Genomic DNA, 17,019 nt, shown 5'->3' on the forward strand with positions numbered 1-17,019 from the left:
TTTGTAGATGTCGTTAAAAGCTGCGAATAAAAACTTATATGTGTGTGTGTGTATGTATGTATGTAGTCACCTGTCGCGTTGCTGCGGCGGCTGCCGGTGCCTGGGGCGCGCGAACCTCAGGTTCAGTTCCCGCGCGGGGTCCACCGCGTACTTCTCGTTGCCGTTCAGCCGGCGACGTCTCAGCGCTGGAAGATGCAAAATATATATATATATAAATAGTACCTGGTCAACCGAGCGGTGCTCGGTGAACGTTAGTGTTACTTATTGAACTAGCTGTGCCCGCGACTTCGTCCGCGTGGAATATTTATTTTGGGCATCATTGAAGCCCTCGCGGATGAATAATTTTCCCAATTTTTTCACAAATTCCATTATTTCTTTGCTCGTTATAAATGCAGCGTGATGCTATATAGCCTAAAGCCTTCCTCGATATATCCTTCCTCCTCCTTCCATCTACTGTAGGAATAACAAACTTTGTAACTTTGATTGACGGCCTCTGCGGCGCAGCGGTAGTACGCACTGTCTGTGACACCGGAAATCCCGGGTTCAAATCCCGGCCAGGGCATGAGGAGAAAAGAACTTTCTCTGATTGGCCTGGGTCTTGGACGTTTATCTATATAAGTATTTATTATAAAATATAGTATCGTTGAGTTAGTATCTCGTAACACAAGTCTAACTCAATCAGTGTAATGTCCCGTATATATTTATTTATTTATTAATTTATATTTGTAACTATACTTCCTTCCTTCCTTCCTTATATATTATATATATATATATGTCTATGTATATATATATATGTGTCTATGTATATATATATATGTGTCTATGTATATATATATACCTGGAGTGAGGTCAGGCGGCGACAAGGGCCCGTCGCCGCTCCAGGACAGACATTTGGCGAGCCGGCTCTCGTACACGGGAATGCGGGACGTACTGCCGGACGAACGCTGAAAATTATATATATATATAAGGTTTTTCAATAACACCGTCAATGAAACACAATTAAGTTTCTCTGAAATTAAACAAGTTGTTTCTTTTACATTGTAATGTCTAATTAATACGTATTCACATTGAATATCATATTTCAATTATTCCTTACATAACTGAAATTATAGAAACGACATTTAATGTTTATAATACGGTGTCAGTTTCTGTTTTTTCCAAATTATTTAAGAGTGTACAATATCGAGTCGGTTATGAATGTATTTTCTTCAAATAGACAAATCAAATGACGCGGCTCCGTGACATTGACGTATGTTTGTAGCGGGAGCGATGATTCGGCTCGACCGCCACCAAAGGGAAGATCTTCCGCCAGCTGGTGTGACGCCTGGGGAACCGCGCGACAGACGATGTTGTGTCGGAGGTTGTATATATAGCTCCAATCCGTGAAATCTTTGAAATAGCGTCTTAGATTCTTCGCTGCTATTGGTTGAGCGCGTCAATTTCTTCGCGATGATTGACAGTTGTTGTGTGATTTGATGTTTGTGACGAGTGGCGTAGAGATGTCGCCACATGTTCATTCGCGGGAGAATTTGAAATATGAAAAGTGCCTATAGGTGATTTCCTTAACACATATTATTATGTATATGTATATAAAATGTGCCGTGTGGTTCCCGGTACCAATACAAAAAAAAATAGGACCACTCCGTCTCCTTCAAATGGATGTCGTAAAAGGCAACTGAGGGATTGGTTTACAAATTTGGGATTCTTTTCTAGGCGATAGGCTAGCAACCTGTCACTATTTGAATCTCAATTCTATCATTAAGCCAAACAGCTGAACGTGGCCATTCAGTGTTGTCAAGACTATTGGCTCTGTCTACCCCGCAAGGGATATAGACTTGACCATATGTATTTTTATTTATATATTTATGTACAACAAGTAAAATAAGAAAAAAATCTTAAACTCAGTACAAGGGCACTACTTATTTCTAGAGAAAATGTATGTATCACTACATAGTATAAAACAAAGTCGCTATTTTAGTCTGTTTGTCTGTATGCTTAAATCTTTAAAATTACGCAACGGATTTTGATGCGGTTTTTTGTAACAGGTAGAGTGATTCAAGAGGAAGGTTTTTATGTATATTAACATTTATAATTTTGCACCCGTGCGAAGCCGGGGCGGGTCGCTAGTGTATATATAAAATTCTCGTGTCACAATGTTCGTTCCCGTACTACTCCGAAACGGCTTGACCTTTCTCTCATGAAAGTGAGCATATTGAGTAGGTCTGAGAATCGGCCAACATCTATTTTTCATACCCCTTAGTAATAAGGGTTGTACACACTTAACATTTTTTTTTAACTAGAAATTCCTTAAAATATTTATATGGCAAAACAACGTTTGCCGGGACAGCATATAATATAATACTTGACTTTACCACACCGCTGCGCCACAGAGGGCGTCAAACGCCCTCTGTGGCGCAGCGGTAGTACGCTTGTCTGTGACACTGGAGGTCCCGGGTTCGAATCCCGGTCAGGGCATGATGAGAAACTAACTTCCTCTGATTGACCTGGGTCTTGGATGTTTATCTATATAAGTATTTATTATAAAATATAGTATCGTTGAGTTAGTATCTCGTAACACAAGTCTCGAACTTACTTCGAGGCTAACTCAATCTGTGTAATTTGTCCCGTATATATTTATATATATATATATACTCACGTCTCGTAAACTTTGCGAGCCGTCGCCACCACCACTGGAAGATTCACGTTTCACGACAGGACTGAAACAAATATTATATATATTAGTAATTTTAATCGGTGGTAGAGTGGTTAATGTGACCGGCTTCAAGTCAGGTGTATAATGGGTTTAAAAAAAAAACATTATAGGGTATAATTTGGTGCCGTGTGCTTTCAAACACATTAGAATAGCCATTTAATGTCTTAGCAAATGTTGAAAAAGGCGACTTAGGGATAGTCTTTTAGGCGAAAAGCTAGCAACCTGTTAATATTTGAATCACGATTCCATCATAAAGCCATACAACTGAACGCGGTCTATCTGTCTTTTCAAGCCTGTTGGGTCTGTCTACCCCGCAAGGGATATAAACGTGATTATATGTATGTATCTATGTAATTATATGTATATATGTATGTATCTATGTGATTATATGTATGTAATCAATCAATCAATCAATCAACTGACTGTATGTATATAGCATGTGTAGAGAAATACCTGTCAGGAATAGCGTCAAGCCTCGTCTTCTCCACGGCAGGGCTTTGGCTTTTATCGCCCACGCTCCGGGTTGAGGATCTGTGGACAAACAGACATACACACATAATTATAACCATTTTTTTTATTACATATTTAAATTTCATATAAGTCAATTAATAACAGCAATGCATTCTCTCGTCCACATTTCTATTCTTACTTCGGACAGTTGTTATTGTAGATAATGCTACAAAAAAAAAAATAGGACCAATCCATCTCTTTCCCATGGATGTCGTAAAATGCGACTAAGGGATAGGCTTATAAACTTGATTCTTCTTCTAGCGACTGGCAACCTGACCTGGCAACCATTTACTATAAGCCTATCCCTTAGTCGCCTTTAACGACACCCACGATAATGATATGAGAGTGGTCCTATTCTTTCCATCCCCATTGATGCCGGGAGCCACACGGCACGTTTCGACAACAACCGGGTATGATTCTCTGATGGAGGGGGATGGGGGTAGGGGGGTAGGGGGGGTAGGCAGCGACTCACCGTTTGTCCCTGTGGTGCTCCGTGGCGTCGTAATACACGGAAGCCTCCTCGTTGGGTCTCAGCGGCTCCCCGCCGCTCACAACGGAGTGAATTTTAACTGTAACAAGTTATTTATTCAAACTTTATTGTACATACATACATATGGTCACGTCTATATCCCTTGCGGGGTAGACAGAGTCAACAGTCTTGAAAAGACTGATAGGCCACGTTCAGCTATTTGGCTTTAAGATAGAATTGAGATTCAAATAGTGACAGGTTGCTAGCCCATCGCCTAAAAAAGAATCTCAAGTATGTAAGCTGTTGGAATAATGTAAACAACGCCCATGCCTGTACAAGACTATTTTATCTGTGGCCCGGTTGTGGCGCCATCCGTCAACTTTTTTCTCTTACGCTGCGTACCGCCAACTGTATAGCTTGACCTTTAAATAAACTGTTTTAATTTTCGTTAAGTCTTTAATTGTTTTATTTCTACACTAGAGGCCGCCCGCGACTTCGTCCGCATGGAAACCCTATCAATCCCGCGGGAACTCTGGGATAAAAAGTAGCCTATGTGTTATTCTGGGTCTTCAGCTACCTACATACCAAATTTCATGGTAATCGGTTCAGTAGTTTTTGCGTGAAAGAGTAACAAACATCCATACAAACTTTCGCCTTTATAATAGTAGAAGGATAAGCCCATCCCTTAGTCGCCTTTTACGACATCCATGGGAAAGAAACGGAGTGGTCCTATTATTTTTTGTATTTGTGCCGGTAACCACACGGCACAAACACGGAACGGCACGGTTCTACGAGTATATATTTGATAATAAATATATAAAATTAATAATTTAATTTCCGTCACACTGTACGGCCACGTAATGAGAAGAGATGATGACCATATGACTAAGAAAGTTCTGAGTATGGAGGAAGGCAGAAGACCCCGCGGAAGACCTCCAATGACCTGGATGCAGACAATAAAGAATCAACTGAAGAGTACACGCATTAACAAACAGACAACCCACGACCGTGTGGTGTGGCGCAGAAATACTAGGAGGGCTGACCCCAAATAAATTGGGACAATAGCCAGGAGAATGAGAAAGAAGAAGAAGAAGAAGAAGCACCGACCCGAGTGTCCGGCGGAGTGGCTGTCGGGCGGGCGCACGCGGATCTCGAGGCGGCTGGAGACCGTGGCCTCGGCGCGGGGCGGCGACGCCGGCCGCGGGGGCGAAGCCCTAGACGATATGCTCTGCAATGTTATAATAATCATATACAGGGTGATATTTAAAACAACTGTATCCTTTTAAAGGTAGACTATACCCATGCTTCTGAGCCGTTTGAGCCTATTTTTATTTAAATTAAACGTCATCATTTTCACATTTAAAAAACGCTCAAAAACTACGTCACACGCTTTATTGAAGACCAATACTACAAATAGAAATTAAAACTAAACATGTAAATAAATGTCTGAAAAATAAATAATTTTTCTAGTATCAAGATCAAGTAAAGTACAGAGTTGTCGAGATCGCTAAGCTGAATGAATTATGTCGTTGACCTCTGAATCTTACGCGTCGCCTTTCCGCCGACCGGGGTGGTGGAATAATTTTTTTTCGTGCTTTTCGAAATATGAACCGATATTATTCTTTTGATGTTTTTAAATATCCTTTAGATGAGTACACTTAACAGTTGAATTTATGCAGTTGAATTAAAAGTCACCCTGTATACATATATATATGTATGTTATCACGTATAATTGCGACACATCACGCCGCTATACATATATATGTCTGTTATCACGTATAATTGCTATACATCGTGCCGCTGTAAGTATAAATATATATCACAGTACTGACGGGCAGGCTGCGCGCGCGCGGCGCTGCTGCGGCGAGCTGCGCACGCGCCGCCACGCCGCGCATGACGTCGAGGCGGTAGCGCAGGCTGCCGCCCGCGAACTCGAAGCTGGCCTGCTGCAGCAGCGGCGGCGACAGCTCGCGCACGTGGGAACCTGTGGACCAAAAACAATAACATAATCACGTCTATACCTATCCACTGCGGGGTAAACAGAGCCAACGGTCGTCAAAAGACTGAAAGGCCAGGTTCAGCTGTATAAATATTAATAAATGGCATATTTAATACTCATCTTATTGGTGCCATGTGGTTCCCGGCACTAATACAAAAAACAGAATAGGACCACTCCATCTCTTTCCCTTCAACTCAATTTGAACTTAAAATTCTTTTTTAGGCGATGGGCTAGCAACCTGTCACTATTTGAATCTAAATTCTATTATTAAGCCAAATAGATGAACATGGCCATTCAGTCTTTTCAAGACTGTCGGCTCTGTCTACCCCGCAAAGGATATAGACGTGATCATATGTATGTATGTATTAATGCCATGTGGTTCCCGGCACTAATGCCGACAGAAATTGAGATAGATAGATAAACTCTTTATTGCACCATAAGAGAAAACATACAAAACAGCACAAAGCAGATATAGATGGTACAAAGGCGGACTTATCGCTAATGCATTTCTCTTCCAGTCAACGTATTGAGTAGAAAGAGCGAAGAGACAATTGAAACAAGAGTAATTGAATATAAAATACTGTAAATTGAGAGTTAACATACCATAAAATCACGTCTATACCTATCCACTGCGGGGTAAACAAAGCCAACAGTCATCAAAAGACTGAGAGGCTGTGCTCAGCTGTATAAATATTAATAAATGGCATATTTAATGCTCATATCATAGTTCCCGGCACCAATAGAAAAAATAATAAAGGACCACTCCATCTCTTTTCCGTGGATGTCGTAAAAGGCGACTAAGGGATAGGCTCATAAACTTGGGATTCTTGTTTTAGGCGATGGAACAGCAACCTGTCACTATTTGAATCTCAATTCTATCATTAAGCCAAATAGCTGAATGTGGCCATTCAGTCTTTTCAAGACTGTTGGCTCCGGATACCCCGAAAGGGATATAGACGTGACCACATGTATGTATGTTATACCTTCATAAGATAGTAGAAAGACAGTGTTAACTTTGTAAGCCTATCCCTTAGTCGCCTTTTACGACATCCATGGGAAAGAGATGGAGTGGTCCTATTCTTTTTTGTATTGATGCCGGGAACCACACGGCACACACCCCCAAGATATCTCAAAGGTGTTGACTAGTTTTCGCTTGAAACAGCAACAAACATACACACACATCATCAATGACTAACGCATGTTATCATAGTTAGAGATCGGATATTCGGATGCATATTTACCTAAAGTTGGGGTGTTGGGTTAGTATGGAACGTACTTCTGTACCTCACAAATTCCGGGATTCGGCATTGATACACTTAATGTTCTAATTATGTATTCAATAATATAAACTGTATTCGTACTGTCTAAAAATCACGCGGTATAATTCTGGAATCCCGGTAGGTAGGTAATTTTTTAATAAATATGATCATCCATCACTTATGTTTATAAAGGTGTTTATCATACCATAAATATACGATAAGTTTCAATTTCTTGTTTAATAAAATTTCCGGGATTCAAAATAATTCGAATCCCGAAACCAAGAAGCCGCCTCCATACTTTCTTAGCCAAAATATTAGTTTAGGTAAAATATGCATCCGATTATCCGATTTCTTATCGTAGTAGAATGATATCAATCTTACCGATGGCAGGTGAGGTCCAGCACCTCGGCAAGGCGGGCCTCAGCTGGGGATAGGCAGCGATCCCGGGGATGTTGAGGGTGGCGGGCGCGCGCGGGGGCTCTGTGCGCGCCGCCGCGCCGGGGGACGTGGCCGGCTGGGAACGACGAGATGTTTACTTACATATATACATACATACTTATAATACATTACTTTTTTTTTTATTAGGTACCTTTTAAAATTTAATTTTTGCATATACATTTACTAACACTATCTCTAAGATTTCTGTATTACTAACAAAGTGGATCATGATATCTGAATAATAAATAAATTAAAATAAAGTATTAAATAAAAATAATTCAACATTTTAATTAATTACAATTAATACAACTTACAATTAATTCAATTTTTTGTGCCGTGTGGTTTCCGGCACCAGTACAAAAAAGAATAGGATCACTCCATCTTTTTCCCATGGATGTCGTAAAAGGCGACTAAGGGATAGGCTTAAAAACTTGGGTTTCTTCTTTTAGGCGATGGGCTAGCAACCTGTCACTATTTGAATCTCAATTCTATCATTAAGCCGAATAGCTGAACGTGGCCTATCAATCTTTACAAGACTGTTAGCTCTGCCTACCCCGCAAGGGATATAGACGTGACCATATATATGTATGTATGTTAATTAATTACTATGGGACATTTCAACACCACTTGATAGTTGTCATATCTTTTGGTTTCACAACATCTAAGTTTACTGCCGCTTCCAAGGCGTCAGTGCAGATGAAGCGGTAAGCGGTGCACTGCAGCATTTTCTTCAACAACATCAACTTCACAATTATCAAAACTTAGAATAGTAACAAATTAAGGACGTCCTGGTAAAGGGTCAGGTCAAGAGTACCCGAAACCGCCGAGCTTGCATGAAGAGAGTTATGAATGTGGATGAAGCGAAGAATGATATGAAATGCAGAGATCGTGGCAAGTGGAAAGAGGTAGTCTCTGCCTACCCCTCCGGGAAAGAGGCGTGATTTTATGTATGTATGTATTCCTACCTGTTCAGGCTGTTTGTCCGTCTCCACCGTCGGTTGCGCGTGCACATTGTTGACCATCTGCGTTCTGGGCGCGTTAGCGCAGCTCGACACCGCTGAGGTACCAGTCTGAGGGTCAGATAAGATTGGATGTGGTTATTATACAATTTTGTATTTTATACATATTGTGGTCGATGGCTGACCGGAGATGAGTATCATAATAATTATATATATATATTTTAACTGTTGATGGAATTAAGTTCTTTTGTATACAGTAACTAAATGCTAACTTATATCATTATTGGAGTAGGTAAAAAGTTATTTGTTACTAACACTAAGTTTTTTGTAGTATTTACTTGGCACCGTCTTCGAAGTTATTTAATACTTAATAATTAAATTGTTTATGTTTCTTTTAATTAAGTCGAAATTATTTGTAGAAGTTAATTTAATTTTTACTTTTTAGTTTCCGTTTTGAAGTTGGTTTTTTTCTTTATTGTATTAGTGTTTTGTATCTGTGAGGACCTGTATGATTGACCATTTGTTTTACATATGTGGCGCTATTTTTTGGAAACGGTTGTTGGTCTTCCAAATAAATACAATAACCACATCTAATCTATTTGACGTTATTCTTTTTAAGAAATGGAAATCATATACAATACATAATTTTTTGGTCTGTCGCGTGTTTGACTAAACATTAAAGAGGATAAAAAAAATCATCACTTTTTGCTTAAGACGTCGTCTTATTGCACTATAACGTTGACATTTTGCGCACTTAATTAGACATTTTGCGACAAATATTTTTTTTTTAAACTTGCTCACCTGCTCCGTCTGTTTGTTCGTCTGCGCCGGCGGCTGCGCCTGCGCATTGTTGACCACCTGCGTTCTGGGCGCGTTGGAACAACTGGACACGGCCGAGACGCCAGTCTGGGGGTTCCGACTGCACCGGTGTTCTGGGGACTGGAGTGGTACTTACTTAAATATGGTTGGTTTTTGAACGTTTGAAAAAAAAAAACAAACTAATTTTTATTGTCACCAACTAAAAAATAATGTTAACGAATTGTGAATAAAGAAAATTACATTACATACATACATACATACATATCATCACGTCTATATCCCTTACGGGGTAGACAGAGCCAACAGTCTTGAAAAGACTGAAAGGCCACGTTCAGCTATTTGGCTTAATGATAGAATTGAGATTCAAATAGTGACAGGTTGCTAGCCTGTCGCCTAAAAAAGAATCCCAAGTTTGTAAGCCTATCCCTTAGTCGCCTTTTACGACATCCATGGGAAAGAGATGGAGTGGTCCTATTCTTTTTTCTATTGGTGCCGGGAACCACACGGCAAATTACATTACTAATCTAAAATATATTGTTTAAAAATACAACATACATACATATATTATTTTACAATAATAAAAAAAAAAACTATTCTAAATTACAAAGATAATTATTTAAATTTTGACGGCCAGCGCATGATGGATGGTAAACGAACAATATTTTATTATTCTAAAATAACATTTAATTTATTATCATAATAAATTATAAAAGTGTTTATTTCATCTCCACAATTTCAAAATTTATACAATAATAAAATCTTTAAAACTTCTTCTGATACTGAGTGACTACCCAACAAGGGATATAGACGTGATAATATGTATGTATGTATGTATGTATGTATCTTACTTGTAATTGTTCCTGTTTCCACTCATTGTCCGTGGTCTCCTCAGAGTCGTCGAATTGAGACTTCCATAGTGACACCAGCGTTAGCGCACCTCCCTTAGTCACCTGTGAGGGAAATATATACATTTAAACTTTTACGACACGCACGGGAACGAGACGTTCTCCTATCCTTGTTTTTTTTTCGGCATCGAAAAACACACAACGAGAAACTATCGATGATCGATTATTGATTAATATCGAATTAAAATTCTGAAATAAGATTAAATTCAGCAAATTAATTTATTTATTTATCTTCTTAGTATTATAGTAATTATGCAGGTTGACTAAGCAGATATAAAAGGAGAGTGTGGAGGGAAAGGTCGGAGTGGGAAGGCCTAGACGAACGTATCTTGATCAAATTAAGGACGTCCTGGTAAAGGGTCAGGTCGAGAGTACCCGAAACCGCCGAGCTTGCATGAAGAGAGTTATCAATGTGGATGAAGCGAAGGAAGTATGCAGAGATCGTGGCAAGTGGAAAGTGGTAGTCTCTGCCTACCCCTCCGGGAAACCGGGGTGATTTTATATATGTAAGTAAGTAAGTAAGTAAGTAAATGCTTTATTGTTCACTAAAGGAGTACATTACAAATAAAAACAGTACAGTATGTATGTATGTATGTATGTATGTATGTATGTATGTATGTATATACGTATGTATGTATGTATGTATGTATGTCTGTATGTATGTATGTATATATGTATGTATGTATGTATGTATGTATGTATATATGTATGTATGTATGTATGTATATACGTATGTATGTATGTCTGTATGTATGTATATATGTATGTATGTATGTCTGTATGTATGTATGTATGTATATATGTATGTATGTATGTATATATGTATGTATGTATGTATATATGTATGTATGTATGTATGTATATACGTATGTATGTATGTCTGTATGTATGTATATATGTATGTATGTATGTCTGTATGTATGTATGTATGTATATATGTATGTATGTATGTATGTATATATGTATGTATGTATGTATGTATGTATGTATGTATTCTATTCTAATTCATTCTTACCTGTTGTAAAGCGGACACGTTCTCATCGTCCATCACGGCGAATTGCGTGTAGCTCTGGTCGGCGCGCGGGCGGCTGCGGCGCGGGCCTGGGGCGGAACGCACGAGAAACACGTTATAACACACACACATACATTAGTTTGTGTACCAACCGACGACGCCCTAACACAAGAACCATGTTCACGACGAAATTTTACAAGTTACATACATACATTAGTTTGTATACCAACCGAAGACGCTCTAACAAATGAAACAATGTTCACGACGAAATTTTCCATGTTACATACATACATTAGTTTGTATACCAACCGACGACGCTCTAACGGCGGGGGAACGTACATTAGTTTGTATACTAACCGACGTTAACTACTATTACTACATTATATACCTGAACGTCGCCTTTCAGTCTATTTGCGACTCTTAGCTCTGACGTAACTAAAAGTATGTATGTATGTATATATGTAATTAGGACAAGAATCGAAATATATTTTATATATATACATTTTTTATATTGGTGCCGTGTCGTTCCCGGCACCAATATAAAAAAGAATAGGACCACTCCATCTCTTTCCCATGGATGTCGTAAAAGGCGACTAAGGGATAGGGGCTTACAACCTTGGGATTCCTGTTTCAGGCGATGGGCTAGCAACCTGTCACTATTTGAATCTAAATTCTATCATTAAGCCGAACAGCTGAACGTAGCCCATCAGTCTTTGACTGTTGGCTCTATCTATCCCGCAAGACGTGATCATATGTATATATGTATGTATCGAAACCTATAAATATATGTAACCCACCTCTTTTGAAATGCGTGTCTGAGTGTACACTGTCCACGTCGGCTACTATACGCGGGCTCACTGCTTCGCCTGAAAAATACATTTATACATACATACATATGAACATAATACAATAGCACGTCTCCATCATTTACGGGGTAGACAGGGTCAACGATCACGAAGAATCTATACTAATATTATAAAGCTGAAGAGTATGTTTGTTCGTTTGTTTGAACGCGCTTATCTCAGGAAGTACTGGTGCGAATTGAAAAATTCTTTTTACGTTGAATAGACCATTTATCGAGGAAATCTTAAGGCTAAATAACATCACGCTTCAACTATTAGAAGCGAAGAAATAATGGAAAATGTAAAAAAAAACGTGGAAAATTATTCATCCTTGAGAGCTTCAAAGATGCCAAAAATAACTATTCCACGCGGACGAATTCGCGGGCACAGCTAGTGAGTATGCAAGAGGAAGTATGAAAGTAGCGCCAATAAATGAAAATGATGAATGGTAATAAGCTGGGTTGGTACGGACACATCACGAGAAGAGAGGCAGGTCATGTTACTAAAAGGTCAGGTCATGTTACTAAAAGGTCAGGTCATGTTACTGAAAGGTCAGGTCATGTTACTAAAAGGTCAGGTCATGTTACTAAAAGGTCAGGTCATGTTACTAAAAGGTCAGGTCATGTTACCGAAAATGAGATGAACGGACGGCGTAAAGGATGGTACGAGGAGAAAGGGAGTGACCAGTGATATGGCAATTGACAGAAGTAATTGGAAACAAACTAACATACTGTGCCGACCCCGCGTAGAAAGTGGGAAAAGGTAACGACGAAGAAGAAGAATAAATAAATAAACATATATATATATATATATATATATATGTTTATTTATTTATTCTTTTTCTTATATATATATATATATATATATGTTTATTTATTTATTCTTTTTCTTCGTCGTTACCTTTTCCCACTTTATAAATAATAATATAAATAATAATAATAAATAAACATATATATATATATATATATATATATATGTTTATTTATTTATTTTTATTATATTATTTATAAAATTTGTTTTATTTTCTCGACCTCTGAGTCGGTTTCTTGTCGAATTCCCGTCCTGAAGCCTTCAGGAAGAGGGAGAATATTATTTATATTATATTATACTAGAGGCCGCCCGCGACTTCGTCCGCATGGAAACCCTATCAATCCCGCGGGAACTCTGGGATAAAAAGTAGCCTATGTGTTATTCTGGGTCTTCAGCTACCTACATACCAAATTTCATGGTAATCGGTTCAGTAGTTTTTGCGTGAAAGAGTAACAAACATCCATACAAACTTTCGCCTTTATAATAGTAGTAGGATATATTATAATTACCGGGCGTTGCCGGCGATGTTGAAGCCAAATCTTGTACGCACGTTGGTGGAGCCGTGACCACCCGAAGCCGGGCTAATGTTGGACCGCCACCTGATACATATATAAATATATATACCTACATACATACATATGGTCACGTCTATATCCCTTGCGGGGTAGACAGAGCCAACAGTCTTGAAAAGACTGAATAGCCACGTTCAGCTATTGGGGTTAATGATAGAATTTAGGTTCAAATAGTGACAGGTTGCCAGCCCATCGCCTAAAAGAAGAATCACAAGTTTGTAAGCCTATCCCTTAGTCGCCTTTTACGACATCCATGGGAGAGAGATGGAGTGGTCCTATTCTTTTTTTCATTGGTGCCGGGAACCACACGGCACCAATGAAAAAAATAAATAAAAAGTAAATATATACGGGACAAATTACACAGATTGAGTCAGCCTCGGAGTAAGTTCGAGACTTGTGTTACGAGATACTAACTCAACGATACTATATTTTATAATAAATACTTATATAGATAAACATCCAAGACCCAGACCAATCTGAAAAAGTTCTTTTCTCATCATCTACTGGCCGGGATTCGAACCCGGGACCTCCGGTGTCACAGACAAGCGTACTACCGCTGCGCCACAGAGGCCGTCAAATACATACATACATATAGTCACGCCTATATCCCTTGCGGGGTAGACAGAGCTGACAGTCTTGAAAAGACTGATAGGCCACGTTCAACTGTGTGGCGTAATGATAGAATTGAGATTCAAATAGTGGCAGGTCGCTAGCCCATCGACTAAAATAGCAATCCCAATTATACATAATATAACATAACATACAATATTAGTTAGTCGCCTTTTACGACATCTCTTGGAAAGAGATGAAATGATCCTATTCTTTTTTTAATTATTGGTGCCGTGTGGGAACTACATGTGTTTTGGAAGCGGTAGTATTTATAATTAGATTTAAGTGATGTGACGTCAATAAGTGATACCTTGTATCCAATTTCGAAAATAAATCTATTCTATTCTATTATGTCATACCATAAGTGTCAGGTCAAGAGTACCCGAAACCGCCGAGCTTGCATGAAGAGTTATGAATGTGGATGAAGCGAAGGAAGTGTGCAGAGATCGTGGCAAGTGGAAAGATGTAGTCTCTGCCCATCTCCGGGAAAGAGGCGTGATTTTATGTATGTATGTGCATGTATGTATGTACATGTATGTATGTATGTTCATGTATGTATGTACATGTATGTATGCACATGTATGTATGTATGCATGTATGCACATGTATGTATGTATGTACACGTATGTATGTACATGTATGTATGTACATATATGTATGTATATGTATGTAAGCACTCACCGGGCGCCGGAGCCCTGGGCTTGCAGGGCGGCACGCTCTGCCTCTCCGGGCGGCTCGTGGTGCCCGTCATGGCAGACGTGCTCGTTTCCTGTTAAATTATATTATATTTATAGATATTTATTAATAATAAGTGCCGTGTGGTTCACGGCACAAATACAAAAAAAAAAAATAGAACCACTCCATCTCTTTCCCATGGATATCGTAAAGGGCGACTAAGGGATAGGCTCACAAACTTGGGATTCTTTTTTAGGCGATGGGTTAACAACCTGTCACTATTTAAACCTCAATTATATCATTAAGTGAAATAGCTGAACGTGGCCATTCAGTCTTTTCAAGACTGTTGGCTCTGTCTACCCCGCAAAGGATATAGACGTGACCATATGTATGTATGTATGTTTTTTTTTTAATATATAGGGGACGAATTACACAGATTGAGTTAGCCTCGAAGTAAGTTCGAGACTTGTGTTACGAGATACTAACTGAACGATACTATATTTTATAATAAATACTTATATAGATAAACATCCAAGACCCAGGCCAATCAGAGAAAGTTCGTTTCTCATCATGCCCTGGCCGGGATTCGAACCCGGGACCTCCGGTAACACAGACAAGCGCACTACCGCTGCGCCACAGAGGCTGTCAATGTATCATATGTATTTATAAATAATCATGCAATAAAACCACAGGACCAAGCTAGGACACGAATGCCATGTATTTTTGAAAGATGCGCGCGCATGGGACGCCGCACCACAGATAAACAAGAACATAACAAGGAGTTTGTATAACATTTCAAACTTCTTTGAACATATATGTATATTAGATATACACACACATTCGATTCAATCTGTGTCGGCCTCTGTGGCGCAGCGGTAGTGAGTTTGTCTGTGACACCGGAGGTCCCGGGTTCGAATCCCGGCCAGGCCATGATGAGAAACGAACTTTCTGTGATTGGCCTGGGTCTTGGATGTTTATTTATATTATAAAATATAGTACCGTTGAGTTAGTATTTCGTAACACAAGTCTCGAACTTACTTCGAGGCTAACTCAATCTGTGTAACTTGTCCCGTATAGGTATATTTATTATTTACTTAATTAATCTATCGATAGTCACATTCGATTTAATATTTAATATATTGATAAAAAAGCACATTTATACATACATAAATTCACCTCTATATCTACTATTTTAGTAAATACATACATACTACTTTATGCACATTAGTTTAAATGCTAACCGACGCTCTTACGACGGAAAACATGGCGAAGAAACCAGCACATTCAGGCAACTGGATGTGCAACCATGATCGATCCAACACGGGTTAGGTTCCCCTGCAAAGGTCGCGGAGGTCAGACGGGAGTCGCTTCGTGTAAAAACCTGACTCACCCAATCCAGGATCCATGGTCAAAGGCACACCCCGTGCTCCTCTCCAGAGCGGTGAGGATGCAACCGGGACCAAAAGGCAGGAGGAAGTATTACACCAAAAAGAAAAAATCATATGTATGTTAAAATACCTTCACATGTCTGTCGGGGGATGGCGCTGGCGTCGTTCTCACTTCCGTTTCCTTCTCCTGCTTGTCCGCTATCGACTGTAACAGTTAAAACGTCATCAATTTCTGTTTAATACACACTGAGGTATAAAAAAATCTTTCATAATTATGTACAAATCTATGTATAAGTATTTTATTTTTTAGTGTATCAGTTTTACGACACTGTTGACTCTGTCTACCCCGCGAGGGATATTTGTAGACGTGATCAAATGACGCGCTCTGATTGGCTCAAATATTTTCGCGCCGTACGCAAATCGTACTTTTGCGCAGGTACACATTTGGTGTAACTTATTGAAGTGGTAATTCTGTAATTGGAATGCTATTTTTAAGACTGTGTGGTTTGTTTTAGTGTTGCCAATTTATCTAAATTTTATTTCAACAATTGATACCGCAACTGTTAATTTTAATCTAAAATTACGTAAATATATAATCATATTTTTTCAAACTATTATTTTTTAATTTCATTACTACGCTTTTATTAGCTTGGGTTGTATGTATGTATGTATGTATGTAACGGAATCTTTGAGCTTAATTTTCACTGATTTCTAAACGTCTGATCAACTTGGAACTTTGCACACGTATCAAGGACCGATGACAATGCAATATTTTGATAAGAGTTTCTCATTATCCTTATTAAAACTGCCAGGATTAATAAATTCATTTTTAGATCCTTCGTATGAGAGTAAGAGAGACAGAGATAGCACCAGTGCCAGTAATCTCCATACAGAAACCAAGAAGTTCTGACATATAATGAGTCAAAAAGAGATGTAATATATTTCCATATAATGTTACTATTAACCTGAGGCTTCTTTATTTCATCGCATTGCTCCATTTAGAATTACCATTAGAAACCATAGTAGAATTAGTAGAATAT

At 38.8% G+C, this 17,019-nt stretch overlaps 1 protein-coding gene across 1 annotated transcript in view; it reads right to left on the bottom strand.

The window, feature by feature from the left end:
* Nucleotides 1–17,019, bottom strand: part of LOC106138895 (tau-tubulin kinase 1) — a 68,915-nt gene that overhangs the window by 8,626 nt on the left and 43,270 nt on the right. The window contains exons 15-30 of the mRNA XM_060952945.1: nt 16,110–16,184; nt 14,598–14,685; nt 13,245–13,334; nt 11,881–11,949; nt 11,087–11,172; nt 10,015–10,116; nt 9,149–9,286; nt 8,354–8,458; nt 7,332–7,464; nt 5,525–5,676; nt 4,800–4,920; nt 3,696–3,792; nt 3,167–3,244; nt 2,657–2,717; nt 839–944; nt 71–185 (exon numbers count right to left, since the gene is read on the bottom strand). Coding sequence (XP_060808928.1) covers nt 71–185; nt 839–944; nt 2,657–2,717; nt 3,167–3,244; nt 3,696–3,792; nt 4,800–4,920; nt 5,525–5,676; nt 7,332–7,464; nt 8,354–8,458; nt 9,149–9,286; nt 10,015–10,116; nt 11,087–11,172; nt 11,881–11,949; nt 13,245–13,334; nt 14,598–14,685; nt 16,110–16,184 — 1,616 coding nt within the window. The remainder of the gene's footprint in view (nt 1–70; nt 186–838; nt 945–2,656; nt 2,718–3,166; nt 3,245–3,695; nt 3,793–4,799; nt 4,921–5,524; nt 5,677–7,331; nt 7,465–8,353; nt 8,459–9,148; nt 9,287–10,014; nt 10,117–11,086; nt 11,173–11,880; nt 11,950–13,244; nt 13,335–14,597; nt 14,686–16,109; nt 16,185–17,019) is intronic.

This window comes from Amyelois transitella, chromosome 30 (assembly GCF_032362555.1).
Source record: "Amyelois transitella isolate CPQ chromosome 30, ilAmyTran1.1, whole genome shotgun sequence".
Classification (NCBI taxonomy): Eukaryota; Metazoa; Arthropoda; class Insecta; order Lepidoptera; family Pyralidae; genus Amyelois; species Amyelois transitella.